This window comes from Vombatus ursinus, unplaced genomic scaffold, assembly GCF_900497805.2.
Source record: "Vombatus ursinus unplaced genomic scaffold, bare-nosed wombat genome assembly UNPS02014781.1, whole genome shotgun sequence".
Lineage (NCBI taxonomy): Eukaryota > Metazoa > Chordata > Mammalia > Diprotodontia > Vombatidae > Vombatus > Vombatus ursinus.
Window position 1 is genome coordinate 39,658,582 of NW_020954559.1, and position 27,406 is coordinate 39,685,987.

General features: G+C 38.7%; 1 protein-coding gene across 1 annotated transcript in view; it reads right to left on the bottom strand.

The window, feature by feature from the left end:
• Positions 1-27,406, bottom strand: part of LOC114046210 (growth arrest-specific protein 6-like) — a 126,313-nt gene that overhangs the window by 89,819 nt on the left and 9,088 nt on the right. Inside the window, exons 2-4 of the mRNA XM_027866459.1 lie at positions 777-887; positions 392-658; positions 71-273 (exon numbers count right to left, since the gene is read on the bottom strand). Coding sequence (XP_027722260.1) covers positions 71-273; positions 392-658; positions 777-887 — 581 coding nt within the window. The remainder of the gene's footprint in view (positions 1-70; positions 274-391; positions 659-776; positions 888-27,406) is intronic.

Consider the following 27,406-nt stretch of genomic DNA (forward strand, 5'->3'; position numbering starts at 1 on the left):
CACCCCACCCTGCTTGCAACAAGGAGATAGAACTGCTTTCCCCCCTCCCCAACCTCCCGCACACACACGCTCTGCAGCCGCAGCAGCCTGGGGATTGAGCACTTTCCCGAGTGTCCTTGAAGGAAGGGGGATGCTGTGGCCTCGGCGACCGCAGTCGCTGCTGCTGCTGCTGCTGATGTCGCATTATGGATGGCGGGGATGGGGGCGGGGGGCGCAGCTAGGGGGGGGTGGGGTGAGGAGGCTGTCTGGGCAGAGGATCCCCCTCCCCAGGCTCTAAGCCGGAGAGGGCAGGCGCGAGACCGGGTTGGGGGGTGGGGGTGGGGGAGATAGGCAATTCAGTGCTCTTCAGGTCAGTGCCCTGATTCCCCTTGCCCAGGGGATAGAGCAGAGCTTGGGAGGCGCCCGCTGAGGCCGGGGGTACTCACTCTGCGAGGAGTCGGTGGCCAGCAAGAGAAGCAGCAGGACAGTACTGAGGGCGGCGGCGGGGGCAAGCTGCTGCTGCGGCGGCGGCATGGTGTGGGGCTGAGTTCGGCTGGCTAGAAATGACCTGGAGCCGAGCGCCGCCGGAGCCGGAGCCGGAGCTGGGCAGCCAGCGCTGGCTCCAAGCGGGTGCAGAGTGCGAGCGGGCGGGCGGAGCGAGCGCACAGCTACTGTCAGCCTGAGCCAGGGAAACTATGCTGAGCGCTGTGGGGGAGTCGCTTTCTTCATCTTATCCAATCATTTATAAAGTTTACATCCCGGCTCAGCCACGGAGGCACACCTATCGCTCTTCTCACCATTTCGTAGCGTCTATCATTGGAGAGGGGAGGGAGGAGGCGGAGGAGGGGGTGGTGGTGAGGAGGTCCTTGGGGTGGGAAGTCACTTTTAAAGACTCGCTGTTGAGTCCACTGACTTATATGACACTAGGACCACGAAAGGTTGCACTGCGTTGAGGTTCTCAGATCTTCCCAAGTTAATTTACCATAAGATAAAGTTGCCTTTATCAAAAGGTGATAATAACAATAACAATAATAGCAAAGGGAACAAGAAAATGCTGATAGCTACATGCACCAAGGACATTGGCAAAATGAATGAAATCCTATATGTAAAGGAAAGACATCCTTCCAAATACATAATTACAAGAGACTTATTGCAGTTTTTAGTAGTAAAATAAAAAAAAAATTCCACTCCTTGTGTAAAAAAAATTTACACGTGTTCTTGTTTTTCTCAGACTGAGGCAAAATCCCCAGGTTCTTCCTCACCCTCTTTCCAGCAAATCTGCAAATTGCCCTCCCAACTAGCCAGCCAAAGAATAAAGATAAACTGAGGTCAAACCAAATCCATTTCTGCTTCAGGGGTGAGATTAAATGATTTCCTTTTATAATCTACTCTTTTCATAATTATGATATTCAGAACCTGAGGTTTCTCAGCAGTTATTTAGGCTGAGAACAACATTGTGTCTGTCCTGAGAGACCATATCTTTCTGTCCTCTGTGTTCTCAGTACATTTCTTGAAGAAACTGGCCAAGCCAGGGAGCATTTCCGTCACTAAGAGGGGAGGAGGGGAAGGAACCCGAGAGCACCAAGCTTAGATGATGCAAAACTAAGTCCAGACTGGTAAGGAGAAAAAAAAAAAATCATAGAATCATAGATTTAGAAGCCAATCCAACCCCATCATTTTCAAGGTGAGAAACTGAGGCCATGAGAGGTTGTGACTTACACAAAATATCAAATATTTAAACCCTAGATAGATGAAACATTCAGGGAACCTGTCTTCTGTTTCTGGCTCCGGACATATCAAAAAACCCAATTAGTTAATAAGAATGTATATATATAGCCTTTATCAGATTGCGGGCCGTCTTGAGGAGGGTGGTGGGGAGGGAGGGGGAGAAAAATTTTAAACTCAAAAGCATATGGAAGTGACTGTTGATAAATCAAAATAAATTAATTTTAAAAAACTAATTAGTTTATTACCTAAGCAATCAACAAACATTTATTGAGCACCTACTATACCAGGCATTGTGCTAGGTGCTAGGAATAAATACAAAGAATGAAACAATCCTTCTTCTCAAGAAGCTTACTTTCTACATGATAGAAAATAGTTTGAAGGGATGGCATTTTTTTTTCTTCAGTGAAATGGCTATGTTCTCTGATTGCATCATTGCAAAGCAAGGATTATTTCCTTAGATTCTAGTTTCATCCCATTCTTTGTAAATAGAAGGTAATGCAACTGTCTGTAATATAAGGCAAGATACTTAATTTTAAAAGTGTTAAATTAGAATTAAATATATACACTATTAAGCAAAATAACATGTGGGGGTCATAGAATGATTATAATTTGTCTCAGACAAATGATGTTACTAAAGCATCTTGTGACCTTATCTTGAAATTTACTGTAATTAGTACAGCGGAAAAAACACTGATTCATGAGTCATGGGTACTAGTCAGAAATTGACTGTGTGACCTTGGGTAAATCATGTTACCTCTCCATCTGTAAAGTGAAGTAGTAAGATAAATTAATTTCTAAGGTTTTTTCAAGTGTATATCTTATAAAATAGCTGGCACTCACATAATATTTTAACTTTTGCATTTGATCTCAACAACAACCCTGGGACCTAGGTTTTACAGGTATTGCTATTCCCATTTTACAGATGTAGAAGCTGAGATTCAGATAGGTTAACATAACTTGTGTCAGGGGCAGGATTTAAGCCTAGGCCACTCCTGACTCCAAGTCTGACACTCTTGTCATTTCACCACACTGATCTATCCTAAGTCACCTGAAGATAGATAGTACCTACTACTACTTGCGTATAACTGCAATTAGCACAGAAAAAGTTATGTACAGTATTATATTTCACTAAAATACTTAAGCTTTGTTAGCACTACTCACTAGGGAAATAGATTAAAAAAATGAAATTCATTTATTTTCCTGTCTGTATTGCACTTTTTGAGCATTGGTTTAAAAAGGTGGGTTGGATGGGAAATGCTTATTATTTTAATAGCAGATTACTTTATATAATAGATACATGTACATTTTCTATTGCGCAATGCACATATTGTGCATCTACTACTGTGGATAATAGGGAGTTGGCTGGCAAGGTTTCAGTGTCATTCTCTCATCAGGAGTAAAGTGTCCCAGAAAATGTTTGGCCACCTCCTTTTAAGAAGGGCCAGCCCAGGTATTTTCCACTTCTCAATTTCCCCTCTTTTTGCATAATTCCCTTCCCCCAAAGTGAAAATGTTGACATAGTAATTAAGAAAGAGAAGAGAGTTAACTCTCGATTTTAAAGCCCCTAAAGTTTTAAAGGACTTTACTAGAATGGAAAATTTGACTTTCATTCATCAATCCACTCAGCCAGAAGACACTTATTAAGCACCTGATGTTTACAGGCTACTGTGTGCTGCACTGGGAATAAAGAAAATAGAAATGATATAGACTTTACCTTCTTGTACCTTACAGTCTAATAAAGAAGACATTTCACAAATAACTATGATAAAAGAGAGAATTATATAAGCAGAAACCAGAGGTCCAGGCAAAGTAGGAGATATTTAAAGAAGAATCGATCATTTCCAGCTGATGATTAAAAGGGAGGCTTTATGAAAAAGGCAGCACCTGATGTGAGTCCTGAAGGAAGGGAAAGATTTCAGCAGCTTTAAGCCAGAAACACAATAATAAGTACATATGTATGTATGTATATATACATGCACACAAACATATACTTATATATGCACATATATATGCATACATATATGTAGATATTCAAACATATATAATTTTATGTGTTTTATGTATATATAAACGTATATGTGTTTAATGCTGAGACATTTTATTTTCTAATACGGTAAATATCAATAAATATAACTCTGATGAACAAAAACTCATGGGTAGTGGTGGTGGTGGTGGTGGTGGTGGTAGGGATTCTCAGTGATTTTTAAGAGTATAGAAGGATCTTGAAACCAAAAGGCTTAGTTTAGGGAAAAGATAATATGCTTATGCTATTTTATGTGAACATCCTTAATTAAGGTACTCATTTGTATTGGTGTCCATTGAGTAGGTAGGTGTTGAATTTTCTTCAAAGAAAGCACTTCTTCTTTCTCTGATGGCCTAGTTTAAAGGCTTTTTATGCTATTTTATCATCTGCCCTAGACAAGGGGCAGCTAGATGGCAAAGTGGAGAGTGTTGGGCCTGGAGTCAGGAAGACTCATTTTACTGAGTTCAAATTTGCCCTCAGACACTTACTAGCTGTGTGACCCTGGGCAAGTCACTTAACTGTGTTTGCCTCCTTAGCTGTAAGTTGAGCTGGAGAAAGAATGACAAACCACTCCAATACCTTTGCCAAGAAAACCCAAAAATGGGGTCATGAAGAGTTGGACACAACTGAAACTGAACAACCACAAACTATAGGATGGTCACTAAATTCTCTGTGCCTTAGTTTCTTCATCTGTAAAATTAGAAGATTAAATTCATTGACCTCTAAGATCCCTTCTAACTCTAAATCCATGATGCTGTGATCACCTAGTCCAACCATAATCTCACAGGTTATGTCTCCAACATACATATCTCCAACATATTCAATGATCCTCCTGCCTTGAAGATTATGATTTGAGTGTGGGTGATTCTGTAGTCTGGGGCCAAGCAATATAAATCTAATGCTTTCTTCTACAGACAACTTTTCAAACCCTTGAAGATGCTATCATGTTGTTCTTTTTATCCTCTGCCCCTCCAGTCCCCACTCAGATTTTTTTTTCTCCAGGATAGGATGAAAAGTGATGCAGTGAAATGGATGCTGCAGTTGTAGGCAGAAAACCTGAGTCTGAATCCTGGGCCTCAGTTTTGTCATCTATAAAAAGAGGAATTCAGACTATATAATTTTTAAGATTCCTTCCAATTCCAAATCTTGATGATTATTTGTTGTTGTTGTTCAGTCGTTTTAGTTATGTCCAACTCTTTGTGACCCCATTTGGGGTTTTCTTGGCAAAGGTACTGGAATAGTTTGCTACTTCTTAAACATCCCCAGTTCTCTTCAACCAAACCTTGTATGACATGCATGGTTTTAAGGCTCTTCCCCATCTTGGTTGCTCTGCTTTGAATGCTTTCCAGGTTATCAGTGCCCTCCTTAAAATGTATTCCAATAGGGTCTGATCAGGGAAGAGTATGGTGGGACCAACATCTTCCTAATCCTCCTTGGATATTGTCTTTCCTTCAAGCTAAACATCCCTAATTCCTTCAATTGGTTGTCTTTCATAGTATGCTATGCAGTCTTCCTACCATCCTACTCTTTCTTTTCTGGATGTACTCCATGTTATCTATATTCTTCCTAAAATGTGGTGCCTAGAACTAGACATGTTACGCCAGATATCTTTTTGGGATTCTGTCATCCTTCATGTCGACTTTCATTTTCAAACTTGTATCACCTGCAAATTTGACAAGAATTCACTCATTCAGGAGCAGCGAGGTGGAGCAGTGGATAGAGCACCGGCCCTGGATTCAGGAGGACCTGAGTTCAAATTCGGCCTCAGACACATAACACTTACTAGCTGTGTGACCCTAGGCAAGTCACTTAACCCCATTGCCTAGCCAAAAAACAAAAAGAAAGAATTCACTCATCCAATAAATAAATAAACAAATAAATAGATAAATTAATAAAGAAATAAAGAATTCATTCATCCAAACACACCTCCATCTAAGTCATTGATAAAACATTGACCTTGTTTACATCTTGTCTCCTTCATTACCGAGTGAGTTCCTTGACCTTCGGGACTGCTTTTGTCTTTGTTGTACTCCTAAGGCATAGCTCAATGTGTGGCATATAGTAGGTGATTAACCAATCTTTGTTGATTTGACTTGGTCTTCAAAGAACTAAGGACAGATCCTTGAGGCACTTGTAGAAATGGAATGAATAATGAGCTCACAAGAGACTTTCCTCCAAGTAAAAATTGACCATTTACACCCACTCTTTGGACCTGGTGTATCCAGTCATTTCTGAATCCATCTGATTCTATCATTATCAAATCCAAATATCTCCAGCTAATTGACAAAAGTCTTTGTTAAATGCTTTGCCGAAATAGAAGAATATTCTATCTTTCAAACTTCTCTAACCAGTCTAATTAACCTGTCAAAAAAGGACATGAGTTTAATTTGTCATCACCTGTTCTTAATAAAGTCACATCCTTTCTAAATGCTCAAAGACCATACCTTTAACAATGTGTTCTCTAATTTTTCCAGGAAAAGAAGTCAACCTACTTAGCCTAGGGCTTAAAGATGCTGCCCTTTTACCTGTTTGTTTTTTGAAATCAGGACAACTCTTGCTCTTCTCCAGTCCTCTAGAGCTTCTGTTTTCTGAGATCTTTCAGAGTCACTTATAGCAGCTCTACAATCAAACCTGCCAGTTCTTTCTGACTCTAGACTGTATCTGCTCCAGGCCTGGTGACTTGAACTCTTTAAGGACAACTGAATGCTGTCTTTCTATCTCCAGTTAATCTTAGATTTCAACTCCCCATTAATAATTTCCCCCATATAATGCTACCCAGACCATAAAACTTTCTCTCCAAAGATTAATTCCTTATCCTACACCCAAACTTGTCCTCCCCCCAATTTCTCTATTTCTGTAAATGGTGGCACCATCTTCCTAATTACAACAAGTGCTTATCAGGGACCTGTTATGTTCCAGGCCCCTGATTTCTCCCTACTTATTAGGTAGTAAACCCCTTAAAAGTTAGCAAAGTTTGTGCCACATCTATCTTTGTATCCCTAGTACCTAGTGCTTAATAGACTTTTAATAACTTAGTTCAATTGAGGTCATTAGAATTGAATTATTTCCCAACAGAGAAAACAATAGAGGGAAAGTTGTAGACATAGCATGAAGGTCAGAGGGTGTTGTAGTAGAAAGAGGTTGGGATTTAAAGGCTGGAGTTGAAATTGGGTTTGAATACTGGCAATGATACAATTTGGGAATACTTGGGCAAGTCATTTAATTCCTCTGAGCCACAGCATCCTCATCAATAAAATGAGTGAACATCTATCCCATATATTTCTAAGACCTACCATCTTACAGTGAATGAAAAGCATTTATTTAGCATTTACTAAGTGACAAACACTACTTTGAGCTCTGGGAATAGACATATGAAGTCTCTACCTTCCAGAAGCTTATGTTCTAAAGGGGAGTTAACACTGAGTTGAATAATAGGGCATTCAATTAACATTTCTTTTCCAAAGGCAATTGTAGTGTTGATTTGATTACATTTCTCAGAACAAGAGCTGGAAAGGAAAAGGAGAGGGTGGATATTCCTGGCATTGGGTGGAAAACAGCCGATGTGAAGAGGAGTTTGCACGATTGATCCCCAAGAATGTGGCTTAGTTCCTCCTATGCTTGGTCCAAAGGAGAGGGATCAGGGAGTTGAAATCCAGCTGGTAGCAGGGTTAAAAGAGAGAGAGACAGAGACAGAGAAACAGAGACAGAGAGAGAGAGACAGAGACAGAGAGAGAGAGACAGAGAGAGACAGAGACAGAGAGAGAGAGACAGGGACAGAGAGAGACAGAGAGAGAGACAGAGAGACAGAGAGAGAGACAGAGAGAGACAGAGACAGAGAGAGAGAGACAGACAGGCAGAGAGAGACAGAGGGGGAGAGAGAGAGAGAGAGAGAGAGAGAGAGGTTAGCTTCAAGTGGTTTTCCTTTGGTGGAACTGTGATCTCACCATTGGGCTTACTCCCTCCAGTGATGAATATTGCATCCTATTCATGCTTCCCCATCAGGCAGTTGCAGGGGTTTTATTAGTCCACCAGCTCTCAATTCTGAGCAGATTGATACCTGGTCCCTGGGGAGTCAGATCTCAGTTCCCCCAAGCCCCAAAGCAGGATTATAGATTCAGCTCTTCCACTACATTTCCCATTGCTCCACCTCCCCTACTCTTGTGTGATCTTCTCAACTGCTATTGCTTTTCACCTTAAAAATAATATATATTAGGTAACAAAAAAATCATTAAGGTATAAATCTCTATGCCAAAAACTCTGCAAAAACCAAGATGCCTTACTGTTTCCTTACAATACAGTAGGTAGTTAGGTAGCACAGTTCCTAGAGGACCAGTCCTGGAATTAGAAAGCCCAGATTTCTTATGCTATCTCAGGCACTTACTATTGTGTGACACTGAGTAAGTTACTTAAATTGCCTCAGTTTTTCCATCTGTAAAATGGAATAACAATTGCCCCTACCACACAGAATTGTTGTGATGGTCAAATGAGTTAATATATGCAAAGAGTTTTTTGTTTTGATTTGTTTTGTTTTTGCATAAGGCAATGGGGGTTAAGTGACTTGCCCAGGGTCACATAACTAGTAAGTGTCAAGTGTCTGAGGTCAAATTTGAACTCAGGTCCTTCTGACTCCAAGGTGGGAGCTCAATCCACTGCACCACCTAGCTGCCCCTGAGTTTTACGAATCTTAAAGCAGTATAAAACCTATATCAAATTGCTTACCATTACAGGGAGGGGAGGAAGAAAATTTGAAACTAAAAATTGAAATAAATGAATATTGAAATTGCTTTACACATAATTGGGGAATATAAAATATTATTAAAGAGAACTATGTAACTACTAGCTATTACTATTGCTTATTGGAATAATATTTAACACAATAAATTCAAACAGAAAATCAATTTGGACAGTTCCTTATCATGAAATTTGACCTATACAATTGCTGTCAGCCATGCTATTTCCCTTGCTAAACTGTTGCTTCTTCAATATTTATTGTTCTCTCAATTTTCCACTCCCGGTGCCCCCCTTACATCTTTTGAAATCTCTAGGGGCATAATGGAGCCAGTTTTAACTAGCTCCTGAGAGCCACTTGTTAAAATTTTCAGTATGAGCACTTACTTGTTGGAAATTGGCAAACGCTACATAGCCGGGCTTGATTTGTTGTTTTGTTGATCGTCTAGTCTTAAGAAAGTGATGAAGAAAATGTTAGCAATGCAGATTAAACTTAAAAATGTGTGGTGCTGACATTTGGGGTGGGGGAGTCATTGAGGAAAGCTAGTTGTTAAACATTTACCAGCACACCACTGGATATACTCCCAAGAAGAATAGAGTAGGCTTGCACAAGGTAAAGAGGAAGTATGAAATATTCCTCCATTGTATCTCTTCTTTATTTTTCTTTTTTCCATTTCAGCACTGTACCGGAAAAGACTGTGTGATAAGAAGATGTGAGGGGCAGCTAAGTGGTGCAGTGGATAGAACACCAACCACGGATTCGGGAGGACCTGAGTTCAAATCTGGTCTTAGACATTTACTAGCTATGCGACTCTGGCCAAATCGCTTAACCCCTATTGCCTTCAAAAAAAGGAAAAAGAAGATGTGGTTTCCAGTCCTCAGCTTTGCTACTACCTAGCTAACGTTGGATAAATTCCTTAACTTCTCTGGGACTCTGTTTCCCCAAGTGTAAAATCGCATGTGCATTGGAAGGAAGTTGACTAGATGACTTTTATGGCCCCTCCCAGCTCTATGATTATGTAATTCTAGGACTTTTGTTGAGGGTGCCCAGCTCTTAAAAGAGGGAAGTAAATGTGCTACAGATGTCCAAGTACTATGAAGTAGCTCTGGAGGACATTCTTATTACCACTGGATTTTATAAAAAGTCTGAGTAACTTCATAATATTTGCACCGGTAACAATAAACCTCGGAATAGTGATAACAGTAATCAGATTTCATGCTTCATAGGATAAACTATTTTACTGCTGGTCTCCCAAAGGAATTATTTTTGCAATATAAAAAAAAAAACAGCTAACGATGGGCAGAGGCTTGTTTTGTTTACTTTCTCAGCTCTTGGGAGGCATTAGGTATTAGTTATTAACGGGAATGTTGGATGGGGAGTTCATGGTCTGATCCAGTAAATTCTGGGAATATTCGTACCTCCACAACTGTTACCATAGCTTTTAAAGTACAGTGGGTTTCAAAACCATAACTTAAGCAAAGAAAGGACCATTGGCAAAGCTACATGAAAAACTGAGGCAATTAATTGCCTGGATTTTTCTAACAGAGTCTACATTCATTCATTCATTCACTCATTCATTTATATGCATGTAGATATGTATAAATTTATTTTGCCCCCTGCTGAGTATGGTCTAAATGAGGAATGAAATTGTTTTTATTGAGCTATTGAGATACACCAGTAAAGGTCAATATCTCAGGTCCTCATCCATAGCCATTACAATTCCACATTTTACCCCATGCAAAATATTTTTCATTTTTGTAAGACTTTCTATTTCTAAGATAACTTTTATTTGTTCAATTATTAAGCATTTTTCTCCCTCTTACCTCCCTCTGTGGTTTAGACCACAGAGAAAAAGTACTAAAACGAAAAAGAAGAAAAATCTCTTGTATTATATAAGAATAGTCAAGCAAAACAAACCCCCATGTTGATCATATCCAAAAATGTCTTTCTCATTCACCATATTAGTCAATTGTTTTTCTTTCATGAGGTTGGAAACAATCATGATTGATCAATATGTCAATCACAGTTCTTAATTAAGAATTGTTTGTTTTTACAGTATTGATATTATAGAATATATTCTTCTTCTGATTCTGCTAACTTCACTCTGTATCAGTTCATACAAGTCCCAGTTCTCTCTGAAATCATCTCTTTCTTCATTTCTTACAGCACAATAATATTCCATTAAATTAATTTAATATAATCTGTTCAGCCACTCCCCAACTGATGGACATCCTTTAATGTCCACTTCTTTGTTACTACAAAATAAAGGGGGATGTAGGTGGTACAATGGATAGAGCACAGGACCTGGGTTCAAATCCATCCTCACATAGTAGCTCTGTGACTCTAAGAAAGTCACTTAACCTCTGTCTGCCTCAGTTTCCTCATCTGTAAAATTGTTATCTGTAGGATAACAATAGCATCTGCCTTCCAGGGTTGTTGTGAAGATCAAAAACACTTGTGAAGTTCTTCGTGAAACTTAAAGTATTAAATAAATTCTAATGGTGATGATAATGATTGATGATGATAATTTCTAAAACTATTTTTATAATTGAGAATCATGATTCCACTAAGGACATTCCTTGTTCAAAATCCTGTAAAAGGCCCACTTTATTTCATTTTATCCCTCCTCAAATATCTCATAGCACTTAGCCTGGATTTCTTTGTCCTTAAAATAATCTCCTTATATTATATAAAGTTAGAAAGAAGCATCATAGAGGAAGCCTAGGAACTGGCTGTCTAGATACATATGAGTTTCAATGCTGGCTCTGATACCCTAGAAGCTTGGTGACCCTAAATAAGTCATTTGAGCCTCAGTTTCTTCATCTGTAAAAATGATCCCCATTTATACACACACACACACACACATACACCTATGTATATACAAGCGTAGAAATAATAGATGTATTAATAAATGATTTTCTCTTATATTATATCCATATAAGATATGTATATATACATGTTTTATAATTGAATGTGTTATATAAATGTTAGTTATTATTAATAAACTGTTTCCTATTATATTATATACATATATGTATATATACACACACTTGCATGCTATATATTGACTGTATGTCATATAACAGTTATTATTATCATTTATTATTAACTTGTTCCTCTTTTTTTGATCTCTTTGGGGTATAGATCTAGTAGTGGTATCACTGGGTCAAAGGGCATGCACAGTTTAGTAACATTTGGAGCATAGTTTCAAATTGTTTTCCAGAATGCCTGGGCCAATTCTTTTTACAAAGTTAAAAAACTTTTTTTTTTTTAATTATACTGTCATTTCCCAACACCACCTCCCAGTGGAGCTCCTTCTTGTAACAGAGAACTTGTTAAAGCAAAACAGCCTGACTCACTGGTCATGCCTGGCAGCATATGTACATACATATCTCATTCCATTTCTGTTGTCTATCCCCCTCTCTAACAAAAGTAGTAGTTATTGTTGTTGTTGAGCCGTTTCAGTTGTGTCCGATTCTTTGTGACCTTATTTAGGGTTTTCTTGGCAAAGATGCTAGATTGGCTTGCCACTTCCTTCTCCATCTCATTTTACAGATGAGGAAACTGAGGCAAACAAGGTGAAGTGACTTGTCCAGGGTCACACAGCTAGTAAGTGTCTGAGGTCAGATTTGAACTCGGGAAGATGAGTCTTTCTGACTCCAGACCCAACACTCTATCCACTCTATCCATCTAGCTTTCCTTACCAAAAGTAGAACACATTTATATGGAATTTTTAAGAGTTTATATATATGTATACATGTTTTATACTTTATCCCAGTGTGGTATGGAGAGCTGGATACAGAGTTAGAGGACTGGGGTTCAATCCCTGTTTGACCCATTAACTCCTTGTGTGTCTGGGAAAGTTCACTTAACTAACATCTGTGTGTGTGTGTGTGTGTGTGTGTGTGTTTGCTTGTTTTGTTTTTTTTAGGCAATTAGGGTTAAGTGACTTGCCCAGGGTCACACAGCTAGTAAGTGTCAAGTGTTTGGTCTGAGGTTAGATTTGAACTCAGGTCCTCCTGACTTCAGGGCTGGTGCTTCATCCACTGCGCCACCTAGCTGCCCCTTAACTAACATCTCTGAGCCTCATTTTCCTCATCTGCAAAATAGGGAGATTGGACTAGGTGATCTTTATTGTCCCTTTTTCCTCTAATCTGTGATCCTCATGATAATCCTGGGATAACTTAAGTTCTATTGTCTCCATTTTATGGATGGAGAAACTGAGTCTCAGAAGGGACTTGCAGAGGCTCACATAGAGATCAAGTGTCAGAGGCAGGATTTGAATCCAGTCCTTCCTGACTCTTCTTTGATGTCAACCCTCTAGGCACTTGACAAAGCACTGCTTCTTTATTAAGAGGAGCTAGGGAGCTCAGTGGACAGAGCCCTGGACCTCGACTGAGTTCAAATCCTGTCTTAGAAACTTACTGACTATGACCCAGGGCAAGTCACTTAACTTCTGTTTGCCTCAGTTTCCTCATCTGTAAAATAATTATAGTAATAACACCCACCTCCCAGGATTACTGTGAAGATCAAATGAAATAACAATTGTAAAGAGCTTAGCACAGGACTTGGCACATAGTAAATGCTATATAAATGTTAGCTATTATTATTATTATAAAGTGGGCTAATCATGGCACCTATCTCCCAAGTTCATTGTGAGGATAAAATTAAGATATATTTGTAAAGTGCTTTACAAACCTTAACACTCTCTATAAATACTACTATTATGAGATAATAAGCTAATTATGAAGTGCTTGGCATAGTCCCTAGCACTTGGTAAGTGCTATGTAAGTGTCTGTTATTATCATTATTACTATTCCAGATTGACCAATGCATAGATCTCAGTTCTGATGTCTATTAGTGTTATCTTCCTTTATGTTATTGTGATAGTTTCCCACACGCATACTTCCAGGATGATCTCCAAGCACTTTAATTGCCCAGGAGACTTGGGGGCATGCTAGAGGAAAGGAGGAGGTTCTGCATTGTTTTGTACATGATGGAAATTAAATGAAGTGCCTTCTTGACCATTGTGTGACTGAGGAGCAGGACCATTCCAAGATCATATTACAAGTTGGACAGTTGGGGGAACTATAGAGTGCTGCAGTTCGAGTCTGGAAGATCTGAATTCAAACCCTGTACTAGACACTCACTAACTGTCTCACTAACTGGGGCAAGTCATTTACCCTGCTTAGGCTCAGTTTCCTCATCTGTAAAATGGGGATAATTATAGCACCTACTTCATAAGGTTGTTGTGAGGCTCAAGTGAGATTTTACATAGAAAGATAGAGAGATGTGTATATATATTTATATATATAAGTGTGTGAATATATATCGATATATATATACACATATACATATGTGTATTGTGTCTATATATGTACATATATGTATCTAAGTATATATACATAGACAACAGACAGACAGACAGCCACACACATATATATTGCAGACCTTAAAGCACTATATAAATCCTAGCTATTATTGTTGCTGTTATTGTTATTCACAAGTTGGGGCACTGACCCTGAATCAAAAGCCAGAGTAGGAAAAAAAAAAAAAGGTGACACTGGGCATTTTCCCTCAAGTTGAGAGAGAGTGCCAGGAAGTGGTAGGTCTGCTAAAAACAAACTTTAAAACGGTTTCTAATCAAAGCAATGTCTCTGAAAAGATGCCAATCATGGTCAGAACCAGGTAAGAGGTCTTTAGTGCTCACAGCTATATTTGTTATCACATCCATCCTCTCCTTCACCCCTAAAGAAATGAAGCAAACGCCATGGCCACAGTACCTGCATTAGTTGCCAATATTTAATTAGAGGAAAGGGGAAAATTGCAGCAAACATCCTTTCAGGAGCAAACAAATAATTCTGGTCTTGGACAACAGCAGGCTGACCCTGTTTCTCCCTGGGCAAGAAGTCTCAGAATGAAAAACAGGTACATTCCAGAAGCTTTGATGCGGACACGCTGCAGTTTGAGAATGTGCCTATTTAGCTCTCAACACATACAAATTTGGAACTAGCTGCTGACTTATGAACCACAGCTCCGTCTCCAATGCCAAGGAACAAGTCCTTGCTTTCAAGGACAGGAAGCTCCAAGTTGTTGTTCCTGATGGGTCTATCTCACGTCTCATTGAGGGAGAATTTCCGTTCCTGCAAAGGTCAGGATTGTAGATGACATGAGCAAGAGGGAAAAATATAGTGGCTGACCTCAGAAAGTCCCTACCCTCCCAGGGCATATGAAGAGGAGATCCCTTTCGTTTTACTCTAGGGAAGAGAGCCCCTTTGACACAGGCTTTTTAGGGAGCCACCAAAGTTTCTTTGGTAATGACTGGAATTATTAGACAACATTCCTCCTCCGGCAGAGGCGACCTCAGGACACTCAGAAGAAATGGGGATTCAGAGTGAACCCAGCTAAATTTGTAAGGACATAAAAATTCTTCCACGTTCCTTGAAGGGATCTGGTTGTGCTCTGAAAGTATAGACTGATTTTCCCTCACCAGAGCAGTCTTGTATTATATATTTTAATAGTTCATGATAAGATGTGGCCTAGCAGAAAATGGAGAGAAAAGAAATAAAGGTGGTTTCATTAGCCTGGGACCAGAAAACACAGCCAAATCTCAAGCTGTTGTTGTTCAGTTATTTTAGTCATATCCTACTCTTTGTGACCCCATCTGAGGTTTTCTTGGCAAAGATACTAGAATGGTTTGCTATTTCTTTCTCTGGCTCATTTTACAGATGAGGAAACTGTGGCAAAGAGGGTTAAAGTGACCTGCCCAGGGTCACACAGCTAGTAAGTGTCTGAGGCGAGATTTGAACTCATGAAGATGAATCTTCATCATTCCAGAGCCGGTGCTCTATCTATTGCACCACCTGGTTGCCAAATCTCAAGCTAGTCATTACCATCCCTTCTAGATATTCAGCAGAGAGAAAACAGTAGTACTAATAATATATATCAGAATAAAGCAGAAATACCAGCACCCTAGCTATTTGCTCAATAGTCCGAAGACATTGACCTGCTTGCTAGTGCTTGCTCATGTCTCCAGACTCTGTGCCTATTCCCTGGCTATTCCTTAAACATAGAATGTTGCTTCTCTTCACCTCCATCTCCAGTTTCCGTGGCTTCCTCCAAGACTGAGTTCAAATACCATCTTCTGCAAGAGACCTATATCAATGCCTCCCATTTCTAGTGCTTTCCTTCTGAGATTACCTCCAATTTACACTGGATATATCTTCTATGCACATAATTGTTTCTATATTGTCTCCCCCGTTAGAATGTTAGGGCAGCAACCTTTTATTTCTTTGAACTGGCTTTCCCTTGTATTCTCAGAACTTAGCATAGTACTTGGAACATAGCAAGTACTTAATAAACACATTGACTGTTAACTGACTCACTTCTTGAAATGCTACAATGCAGAAGGTGCTGACCACTAAAATAAACAAGATGTACATATGAAATAGACTAGACATGAATACTCTCATTATGAACCAATGTTAGCAGTCATAGGGTTAGAAGTATGAGACATTAGAAGCCATCTAAACTAGTTTCCCCACTTTACTGATAAGGAACTGAGCCAGAGAGGTTAAGTTGATTCATCTACGGCCACACGGTAGCCATGGATATAGCAGATGTGGACAGGTCCTCTAATGCCAAAGTCCTGCATTCTTTTTATGGTAGCAATTATATTATAATATCAATTGGAAATAGATTTGACCAACGGGTCAAATAAGGAGGGGATTCAAGGAAGCACAGTGAATAGAACACCGGACTTGGAGTTAGGAAGACCTGAGTTCAAATCTGGTTTAAGACACTTAGTAGCTATGTGACCCTGGGCAAGTCACTTAACCCTGTTTGCCTCAGTTCCTCATCTATAAAATGGACTGGAGAAGGAAATAAAAAACCACTCCAGTATCTTTGCCAAGAAAACCCCAAATGGGGTCATGAAGAGTCAGATGCTGGACAACTAAAAAAGCAGAGGTTTCTTACTGTGTGGTGTCAATAGGGTGCCCTCAGCTCCAAGTTATACAATAATGTTTTGCTGACCAATACAGGGAAATCATAAAAAGTGGGAAAAGTTGAAGACCTAGAGATCATTGAAAATCTTCACTTAATATAGACTCTAGAAATTATGCCTAATAATAAAGTCTGAATTGATTTTAAAAATGCAATGGGCATATTTAGATTAGAATTCAAAAAAACTTTTTTTTTAAACTTCAGAGCTTGAATCCAACTAGCACACAAGTTATACCAAAACAATAATTCAAAAAAGCTGGTGTCTGCTATCACCAGGGATATACTAGTAAATGTTTAAAAGCCAGCTTTCCAGAAATAGCAGAAACATACTTTTAAATTTAATCTGAATTCTTAACATTTTCTCCATCATTTTCTTAAATCTAGACAATTAACAAAACAATAAACCAAGCCCTGATTTGTAGCTTTTGCTGATTTCTGAGGTGTAAATGCTCACACTGAAAATTTAACAATTGGCTCTTGATAACCAGCAAGAGCTGGCTTCAGTGCATCTCTGAGTGTGTGCTAGATAGATGGCTAGGTTGTTGTCATTGAGTCATTTCAGTCATTCCTGACTTGTGTCTCCATTTGGGGTTTACTTAGCAAAGGTACTGGAGTGGTTTGCCATTTCCTTCTCCAGTTCATTTTGCAGATGAGGAAATTGAGGGAAATAGGGTGAAATGACTTGCCCAGGATCACATAACTAGTAAGTGTGTGAGGCCGGATTTGAACTCAGGTCTTACTAACTTCAGGCCTGGTGCTCTATCCACTGTGCCACCTAGACGGCTATAACTATCATGAGTAGATGCACTTTCTTACAATATTTGACAAAAAATGTTAAAAAAAAAATGCTTCAGGACCTGCACAAAGGAGTGTGCAGCCATTTCTGTGGTAAGAACTATAGAGCGAAACATAGAGCTAATGAAGGGAGATCTCTAAGAACAGTCACCAAACAACACTAAGATAGAAGTAACTTGAAAAAGTTATTTGATGTTTAAAGGCAATTCAAGATCACTTTAATACAGCTGGTACACTGGGTAGAAGACTTGAATAGCACATCACCCAATTAAAGGCAACAACAAAAAAAGAAACACATAGAAAAGAATCCGGAAAGCAAAAGCATACCAGAAATTCTAGATTCCCTTAATCAGCAGCTGGAAATAATCGGTGAAAGTGATTTAAGGATTCGAAACAATACAAAGAGCAAAATAAACAATTCAGCATCAATCAGAACCTTTGCTATGGAGACTGGAGAAGTAAAGAAAGACTGCCCCTGACCTCCAAAAAAGAAGAAGGATGTAAAGTTTTCTGGTCATTTGTATAGTCGCAAGCCAAGCAACAGAAGTAAAATGCAAATTGGAAAGGAGAAATGCAAAACATTTGCCCTGTTAATGTCCTGAGTGACAGGACAGGCTTAATCAAGGGAGGTGACTGAAATTCTACCTTCCCTGTGAAACTAAAAGTTTGGAGCTGGCTAAGAACCATAATTATTGACTCAAATACTTCACAGTGGTGTCTGAGCAGCCAGGTATTTTACCAGAGTCCTCTCTGATATAAACCTGACCCCACCTCTCTTAACAGAATCGATCATTAAACATTTATTAAATGCCTATTTGGTGATCTTAGAAAAAACTTGCATGAAATAATGAAGAGTGAAATGAGCAGAACCAAGAGAGCAATGTATACAGTAACAGCAAATATTGTTTTAAGAATAACTGAGCAAATACATTATTTTGACTATTATAAATACCCAAATTAGCTATAAATGAAGATATGAAGAAACTATATATGAAGAAAGATGCTATCTGCATACAAAGATCTGATAAATAGAAGTATATATAGAATAATTTTACATACATACACATATATATATACATATACATATTTGTGTCTAATGGTAGCCATATCTAGAGTGGGGATGGGGGAAGGGAGAAAAAAGGGGAAAAAAGAAATTTACATGATAACTTTATTATATGTTAATAAGGAATATTAAGTTGTACTTAATAGATTTGTAGTTTCATGTGCAATCATCTTTTTTATTATACTATGTTATGGAAATGCTTGTTTTATTCCATAAATTTAAAAAATTTTAAATGCCTACTCAGTGCCTGGCACTGTGCTAAGTGCTGGGGATACAAGAGACAGTTCCTGATCTCAAGGAGCTCACAGTCTAATGAAAGCATTACCCAATCTAGGTATTGAGGTCAGGATCCTAGGATTTTAGGATTTTAGAGTTAGAAGGGACTTTGATGATCATGCAGGGTAATCCCCTCATTTCATAGCTGAGGATACTGAGGCCCAGAAAGATGAGGTAACAACGGTGGTTCTTCCCTCTGAGACAAAATGGGATGAATGTTTGCAGATCAAGGACTGCATAGCGGGCTTGGCAGTAGAGACTTTGCTCTACTCTACGATGCAGTTATTTTAGAGGCATGCTAACTGAGACATAATGAATAAATGAAGGAGGTTTCTCTTTAGGAAGAGGCAAAAGACAAATGGGACCACAGAGCTGGCAGGACGGAAGAGCAGAAGGCCATGAACCCAGAGAGCAACGCATCAGAATTGAGCATTGATTGTCAACCTGCACATCGTGTGGAGTCCATTGATTGATTGGGGCTGGGGGAAGGGGAGTCAGAGTCCTTTGAAGTTTAACAAAACAAAACCTAAATCAGGGAAAAGTCTAGAATGGAGGGGGAAAATGGAAAACAAGCTGGCACTAAAATAATAGACTCCTTTTGTGGAATTGTGATTTGGGGAAATGGGTGAAAAGGGGGCTGCCTTTCTCAGTTGAAGTGGCCCACATCCAAAGGCTTTCTTCTGGTAAATGATTTAAAAAAATGCAGTGGTAGAAGCCTTTGCATTTTTACAACCTAAAATGCATATTCTAGTTATGATGATGACTGGATTTGCATAATGGGGAAAGCAGGACTTAACTCATCCGTTCATCAGTTCTACAAACAAATTGATAACTTTTTATGTGGAAGACTGTGGAGCAGGAATATTGTATGGAATGTGAAGTGGGGGAGACCACAAAGGTGAATTGGACCAAGCCTTGGGCTCTTGGTGCACAGAATTTAATAGACTAACAAGGCCTTGAATTGGTATAACATCTTATCATTTACAAATTTTGTTTATTTTCACATTACCTGATCCTAATAATCAACCAGTCAAGAAGCCAGGGCAGGATTTGTTTGGTTTTGTTTTGTTTTGTGTTTTTATTCCTCCTCTCCAACTCAAGGCCTATGATTTTATTGATTCCAGAAGCTCCCAGGGAAGGGAATTCTCTCTCCCAATACAGATCAGCCATTGTAAGAGTTGCCTACAACAGCACTGAGAAGTTAAATGTTTGGCCTAGTGTTGCATAGCCAGGATATTTCAGAATCTTCCCAGGCACTAGACTCTGAGGCTAGCTCTTCATCCCCTTAAGCCAGGTTGGCCTCTCAGGACAGGTATTACTTGTCCACGGAACAAATGAGAAATTAGAAGCTCAGACATAGAGTTATTTGCCTAGCATCGAAAGACTAGCAGAGGACCGAGCCTGGACTACAATCCAAGTATGTGAATCCACGCAAACTATCCAAAAGAATCTGTCTTAAGATCAAACAAAGGAACAAAGGAACAAAGCCTTGAAGCAATAAAGTGAATTGACAGCAGTTGCCTCAGGCAACACCTTTATTTCCCACCCCTCACTCCCCAGTAAAAGTCTATGGGGGATTGTCTTTTTAAACATTTTTTTAAGCCCAGATTCAAGTCCTAAAGAGATCTTTAGTACCAGAAAGTGGATAGTATAAAGCTATAAGGACTAAGAGCATGAGTTGTAAATACTCAGGTGAAAAAGTTTTCACCTTTTGCTGGTTCCCTTTATAGTCTCAGTTTAGGTAAGAGAAAGTTTGTATCTTTTATAAATACTTTTCTTTCTTTCTTTCTTATTTATTATTTTATTTTTTCTCAATTACATGTAAAAACAATTTTTGACATTCCTTTTTTAAAATTTATAAATACTTTCAAGGCCATATTTTCCTCAAGCATTGGGGTTTTTTCCTTATTTTGGTAAATATCAGGACTCTTGGCCAACCATCTATTTTTCTTAGATGTACTCATTGTGATACTTGGAAGGACACTGTTTACTCAATTTTTAAATTATACTGATAACAAGTTTTGCTCAGACAATGCACTAAAAACATGGGGAAGGCAGATTTTAATTTTTCAAAATAGCCTATAAGGTATTTTTAACTTTTTGGGGACAGAGCTACATTTGTTGTTGTTCAGTAGTGTCCTACTTTTCATGACTCTGACAGGTTATGGGACCTGAACCCCAAAAAAGCAACCCAGCCAACCTTCAATTCTGTTACCTCTGACCCAGCCCAGACTTTCATTGTCTGTTACCTCTGGACCTCCCCAGGCTATTTGCCACTACTTGATCCCATCCAGATCTCCCTACAATCTTTTTCCTTATAAAAAACGTTAGTCTTGTCCCTACCAAATGCTCAGATTCTCATCTCTGACTGAAACAAGGTTTGAATGGTCAAATTCTTTAAAGGCAGACCTGCACCCTTTGCCCTGTCATTTGGGAGTTATTAGCATCCTTAAACTGCAACAACCCTGTTTGGGGTTTTCTTGGCAAAGATACTAGAGTGGTTTGCCATTTCCTTCTCCATCTCATTTTGCAGATGAGGAAACTAAGGTAAACAGGGTGAAATGACATGCCTAGGGTCACACAGCTAGTAAGTATCTGAGGTCAGATTTGGACTCATGAAGATGAGCCCAGCACTCTCTCCACTTTGCCACTTATTTGCCCCACACTGCCTCCATACTTCCAGTGCAACATTTGACACCTGTGGTGATGCAGTGGACAGGGTGCTACACCTGGAGTCAGGAAGATCTGAGTTCAAAGCCAGCTGCACAACCAGGACAAGTTACTTAACCTCTGTCTGCCTCAATTTCCTCACTTGTAAAATGTGGCTAATAATAGCACCTGCCTTCTAAGGTTGTTGTGAAGATCAAAAGAGATAATATTTGTAAAGTGCTTTGCAAACTTTAACATGCTATATAAACACTAGTTATGATAATGATGATGTTTAGAACCAAAAGTTGAGACCCATGATCCCACAAAGGATATTCCTTTTTCAAAGCCTTGTAAAAGGCACACTTTATTGCAAACATCATTATTTTTATTAGAAACAAATTGCATTGTCTCTAAAGATGCTGGCAATAAGTTATAGAATTGATGCTTATTTTACAGTTCTCTCCTTTAATTACATTCCTGTAGAAGGTGCAACTCTGTCTGCACAATGGGTAGAAACGTCTTACTGACCGTGCAAGCTGGTCTCCTTATATACAAACCAAGCATTTCCTCCCCAGAGTATCATGTTCAGAAACTCAAAGATCACAGATATATTCAGAGATCCCATACTGGTCACAGAGTCAAAGTAGCAGTTAACTTTCCTGCAAGAGTCAATCAGACGAATAAAATTTTCACCTGTGGTCATCTTAATGTTTGTCAGAGCTTTAGCCCAGGCTGAAGTGCTCACCAACCATAAGAAAGCAGCACTAAGAGTAATAATGAAGTCGATAATTCTGCTAGTTTTTACATGAAACATGTGCCTTAGATAGAAATTCTGGATGTAAATGTTTCATTTTGTAAATTCAGATCTAGGGATTTATTATGAGATTATATATGTAAAAATGAACGTGCAGTTTCTTCACTAAATTTTTTGCACAGCAAAAGTGTTTACCCCTTTGTATCTTTATTCAGTAAGGGAATGTTATTATTATCTTATTTTTTATCCTATTTTTAAAAAGGAAGAAACTGCATTTGAATTACACACTACTGTAAGTTTGTATAGTTCATGTGCCTTAAGACCTGTTTTGTTTAAAAAAGAATTTGTGGGGGCAGCTAGGTGGTACAATGGATAGAGCACTGCTCTGGAGTTAGGAGGACCTGAATTCAAATCCGGCCTCAGACACTTGGCACTTACTAGCTGTGTGACCCTGGGCAGGTCACTTAACCCTGATTGCCTCCTCAAAAAAAAAAAAAGAAAAAAAGAATTATTGCATTATAAATATAGCAGGGCAAAAATAGTGTTTAGTTCAGAACTTAAGTCTGAATACTCTTTATGGTAAACAAAAATTCCTGAATTCAGAGATGGGTTTCAAAATAAACAACCTTCAATACTTTAAAAAAAAATAAAAGGGTACACTTTATTTTATTTTCTCCCTCTTCAAATATCTCATAGCATTTTGTCTGGTCTTCTTTGTAGTTAAAATAACTGCCTTATATTATATAAAGTTAGAAAGAGGCATCATAGAGGAAGCTTAGAGAGCTGGCTGTTTAGAAACATGAGTGCCAGTCCTTGACCTGACACCATAGAAGCTTTGTGACCCTGGGTAAGTCATGTTACCTTTCTGAGCTTCAAGCTTTTTATCTGTATAATGGGGATCATATCATTTATAGGTCCATTAATATGGAAGAGAATTTAGAAATAATCTAGTCCAAGCTTCTTAATCTGGCAACCACAAACTTATTTTTTTTTAATATTTTGATAGTTGTATGTCAATATACATTGATTCCTTTGTAATCTTAGGTATTGTATTTTATGCATTTACAAAAAAATATTCTGAGAAGCATTCAATAGGCTTCACTGTAAGGCCAAAGGAGTCCATGACACACACAAAGAATTAAGAACCACAATCTAAATAAATATTTAAAGAAACTGGGCTCTAAAGATAAGGAGTGATTTGCCCAAATAAACAAAGCTAGTTAATAATACTCATCTCACATAGTGTATGGAAAGCACTTCATACAGCCTGAAGAATTATATGACTATGAGCTGTTATTCTTTGTGTACATATTTCAGTACTCTGCTACACAACACATATTTCCTTGATAACAATTTGGATTCATGGAAATAATCAACTGAGTTGGAAAGTAAATTCCTAGTATAGGTTAGAATAATTCAAAAGTCCTTACATACACAGATTCTGTAACATATCAGGAGGGTGTGGCAGCAGGTATCAGGTCAAAATCCAGACACATAGGTAATTGGTAATAGGGATGTGCAGTAGGGGGTAGTATGGTGTCCTAGAAGGTAGGGATGGTTGGGACCTGTTGGTAGGCAAATGGGTATCAGAGTAAGCAGGAAACCTTGCCTACAGTTTAGGGAAAGATGTACCTTTAGAAAATTAGTTGGGAGTCCAGATAGGTAAGCAATTGACAGTCTAATGTTAGGTGGTAGAGACCCCTATCATGCAGGCTGATGTTTAGGGGTAAGACTACTTTCCCAGAGAGAACTGGCAAGATGATTACAGGGTAGTCTTGGGAGAACTGAAATGCTCAATGGAGTGACAGTAATGACATCATCCCCATTTTATAGGCAAAGTTCAGAAAGGTGAAATCTTTTCCTTTGGTCATACAAATAATGAGAACCAGTACTTGAACCCTCATCTCTTAACTCCAGGTCCCACAGACCTTTGACTAACATACCCACTGCCTTTCATCACAAGGTAGGGGCTTGGTCACAGAAACCAAGACAGATCTACCCAGCAACTGGGATTGTGCCATGAGGTAGATAACTTGTGTTGCTTGTTACTAGAAGCCAAGTAGCAGAATTTTAGAAGAACTGGAAATGAGACTGGCTTGTTGGTGAATCTCTTGAGCTAGGGAGAGTTTTTAAGTTTCCTCTGGTTACTAAATTGATCCCAGAACTTGAGGCATGGTTAAGCCTACAGTTGCAAATTAATAAAATATTCCACATTGTAGCAAGGCCATATTATTGGGGACTGGCAGGAGAAGGTTAGGAGGGGATATGGAACTTGTCAGAGAGATGGAGATAGGTTGTTCCTTACAGTAAGGAATAGAGCAGAGACTAGATAGAACCCAACTCTCTTGCTTGTTAGTTCTCCCTTAGTCACTTTTTAGAAGTCTAACCATGAATAGGTTGATTTACCATTCTGGGCCCTGATTCCATGCTGGGAGTGCTACATGGGAGGCAAAGGGGAGGCTCAATCTTGCCTAGTTGTTGGAGAACTGTCTGGAGTGAAAAGAGTTGGTACTATGTGTAAAGATATATAGAGGCAAGATGGAGATAATAAGATCTGCCCTGCCTAAAACAGGATTAGAGATGGAGGAAAGGGGAAGACTGAACCAAAATGATCATTGTAGCAGTCTTGTTCATAAGATAATAGAATCAGAGCTTGATGGGACCTGAGAGGCAAAACACAACACCCTCATTTTACAGATGAGGAAACTGAGGCTTCTCATATAGCTAATGTTGAGGGGCAGAATTTGAGCTCAGGTCTGACTCCAGGCCCAGTGCTCTGTGCACTATGGTGCCACCTACCACCCACCATGGGGATAATAAAACCTATAATACTGACCTCCAATGATTGCTATGAAGTCTAAATTAGATAATGTATATAAAGCATTCTATTGATGTCAGTTATTATTGTTACTATCTCTATGATCTCAGAGATATCACTTGAATTCTCTGGGCCTCAGTTTCCTTATCTATAAAGTTAGAAGGGTTGAGCTAGATGATCTCTAAAGTCACTCCAAGCTTGAAATAATATGACCTCTACAACCTCTTGAATGACAGTGAGACCATGAATCTTAGGGTTGACATTTGCCATGATTCTAAATAATTAACAATCAACAAATAATTCAATAAGTGACTATTACATACCAGGCATTGTGCTGGGTATTGGAGATAAAAATACAATCAATAAAACAATCCTTCTTCACAAAGACTCATATTCTAGTATGGAAGACACATATACGTATATGTGAATGTATAGTGTGATATTATATACACACATATAATAAATATGATAATATACAATAAATATAATAATAAATATTTGTTCTCTTTAGAGAATAAATACAAAGTAATTAATTACAAAGTAATTTGGGAGAGGTCACACTAGCAGTTGAAGGGATCAGGAATGCTTTCATGTAAAAGGTGATACTCGAGCAGCCCCCACCTCCATTTTTTTTTCCCATTAGCAGAACGGTTTTTCACTTGGGGAAGAAGGCAAGTGCTGAGTCACTGGTCCCTTATTTCTCTCTTTATCCATAATGTTTTGCTTCTAATCTGCTCCAGGCAACTCACACATCTGGGCAGAAAGTTCAGTCTACATTGGAGTTCTCCAGAGGAGTTATGTAGAGAAAGAGAATCTGGCCTTTGGCGTTGATTTTATTTCAGGTTGTTTTAGCTTTCTAGCCTTTAAACAGCCAGTGGACATCCAATTAAATACTCCAGGGTGAGTGAAAACCAGGCTATTGCTATGATTTTTTCTGTAGTGCCTCCACAACAAGGAAATGATGTACATTTGATGAATGGAAAAAAAGACAGAATTGATTCCATCTTTAAAAGATTGGAGACTTCCAATTTCTTTTTCTTTCTTCCTTTTTTTTTTTTGTAATGTTAAAGGCATGTATCATTTTATGCATCACGTGCTAGAATTGATCTTGTTTTACTGGCTTTTTATTGAAGGAAGCAAGAAAACAACAGTCTAATTAGTCATGGCCATTTAAAGCAGCCAGCCTTTATATGTGAACCACCCAGGAGGGAATCTTAAGGCATGGCTGCAAGACAGTCCATTTTGCTGACCACACACAGTACAGGGATCAATATATGTTAGGATGGAGGAAGAACTAACAAAGAACTAACAAAGGGTTGAAGGGAGAAAATGACTTGTTGAAATTATACCCACTGGGTCAGCGATTTTCCAAGTGTGAGGGAAGCATCTCTGGGGAGTCATTAATCTTTTCCATGCAAAGCTAGAAGGGAGGCCAGAATGAGATTGAAATACACATTTCTTTTCTCTTTTGGTTCAACCTTGAGCTTTACTCTGCTTTTCCACATCTTAAAATGGTGCAGTCCTCGTGATGTTGGGCTAACAAAGTCTGTGCTCATATACAATAACCCAGCCTCTGGCCATGGACACATCTAGTTCTCCATTGAGATTGGGAGGGACTGTGGAAAAATAGGAACAGATGGAATCTCCTTTATAAATTTATTTTATATAATAACCATATCGCTGCTCAGTGGCATATAAACCAAATCCTAATATCTTATTTTAAATATGCACATACATGTACATATCAAATATATACACATACGTGTATGTGTGTATATGCACATAATATATGCATACACATATATGTATATGTGTGTATACACATAGTATGCACCAGGCATTGTGCTAGGTGTTGGAGATAGAAATACAATCAATAAAATAGTCCCTATTCACAAGGATCTCACGTTCTAGTACGGAAGACAAATATAGCTATATATATATAATATGATATATATGTACATACATATTCGTACGAATAATAAAGATAACAAATACAACGTGATTAATTACAAAGTCATTTGAGAGGGTTGGCATTAACAGTTGAGGGGATCAGGAATGACTTCATATATAAGGAAATACTTGAGCTGCTCCCATCTCTACTTCTTTTTTCATCTGCTGAACAGTTTTTCACTTGAGGAAGAAGGCAAGTGCTGAGTCACTGGTACCTTGTATATATACACACATACACATATATGAAGCAAATATGTACATATATACACATAAATGTACATATACAGGTATGTAAACACTATGATAGTGTGATGTGGTTGTATAGTAGGAACACCTCTGCTCTGAGGAACTTAGGACTCATTGTATATTTCCCTACTACCATACCCTACTGACCAGATGGGTTTCCATGGAAACCAAGGGGGCCATGTACAGAGTAACAAAGTGCTAGTGCTTTCTCATTGCATATCTTTGCTATATTTGGGCAAAGTAAACCTCTTATTGTTAACTGTCCAATGATTTGCATTCTTTATTTCATCCCAGCATCAAAACTAAACTAAGAAAGTGCTAGCATTAGGCCTATCTCTAAAACACACACACACACACACACACACACACACACACACACACACACACACACA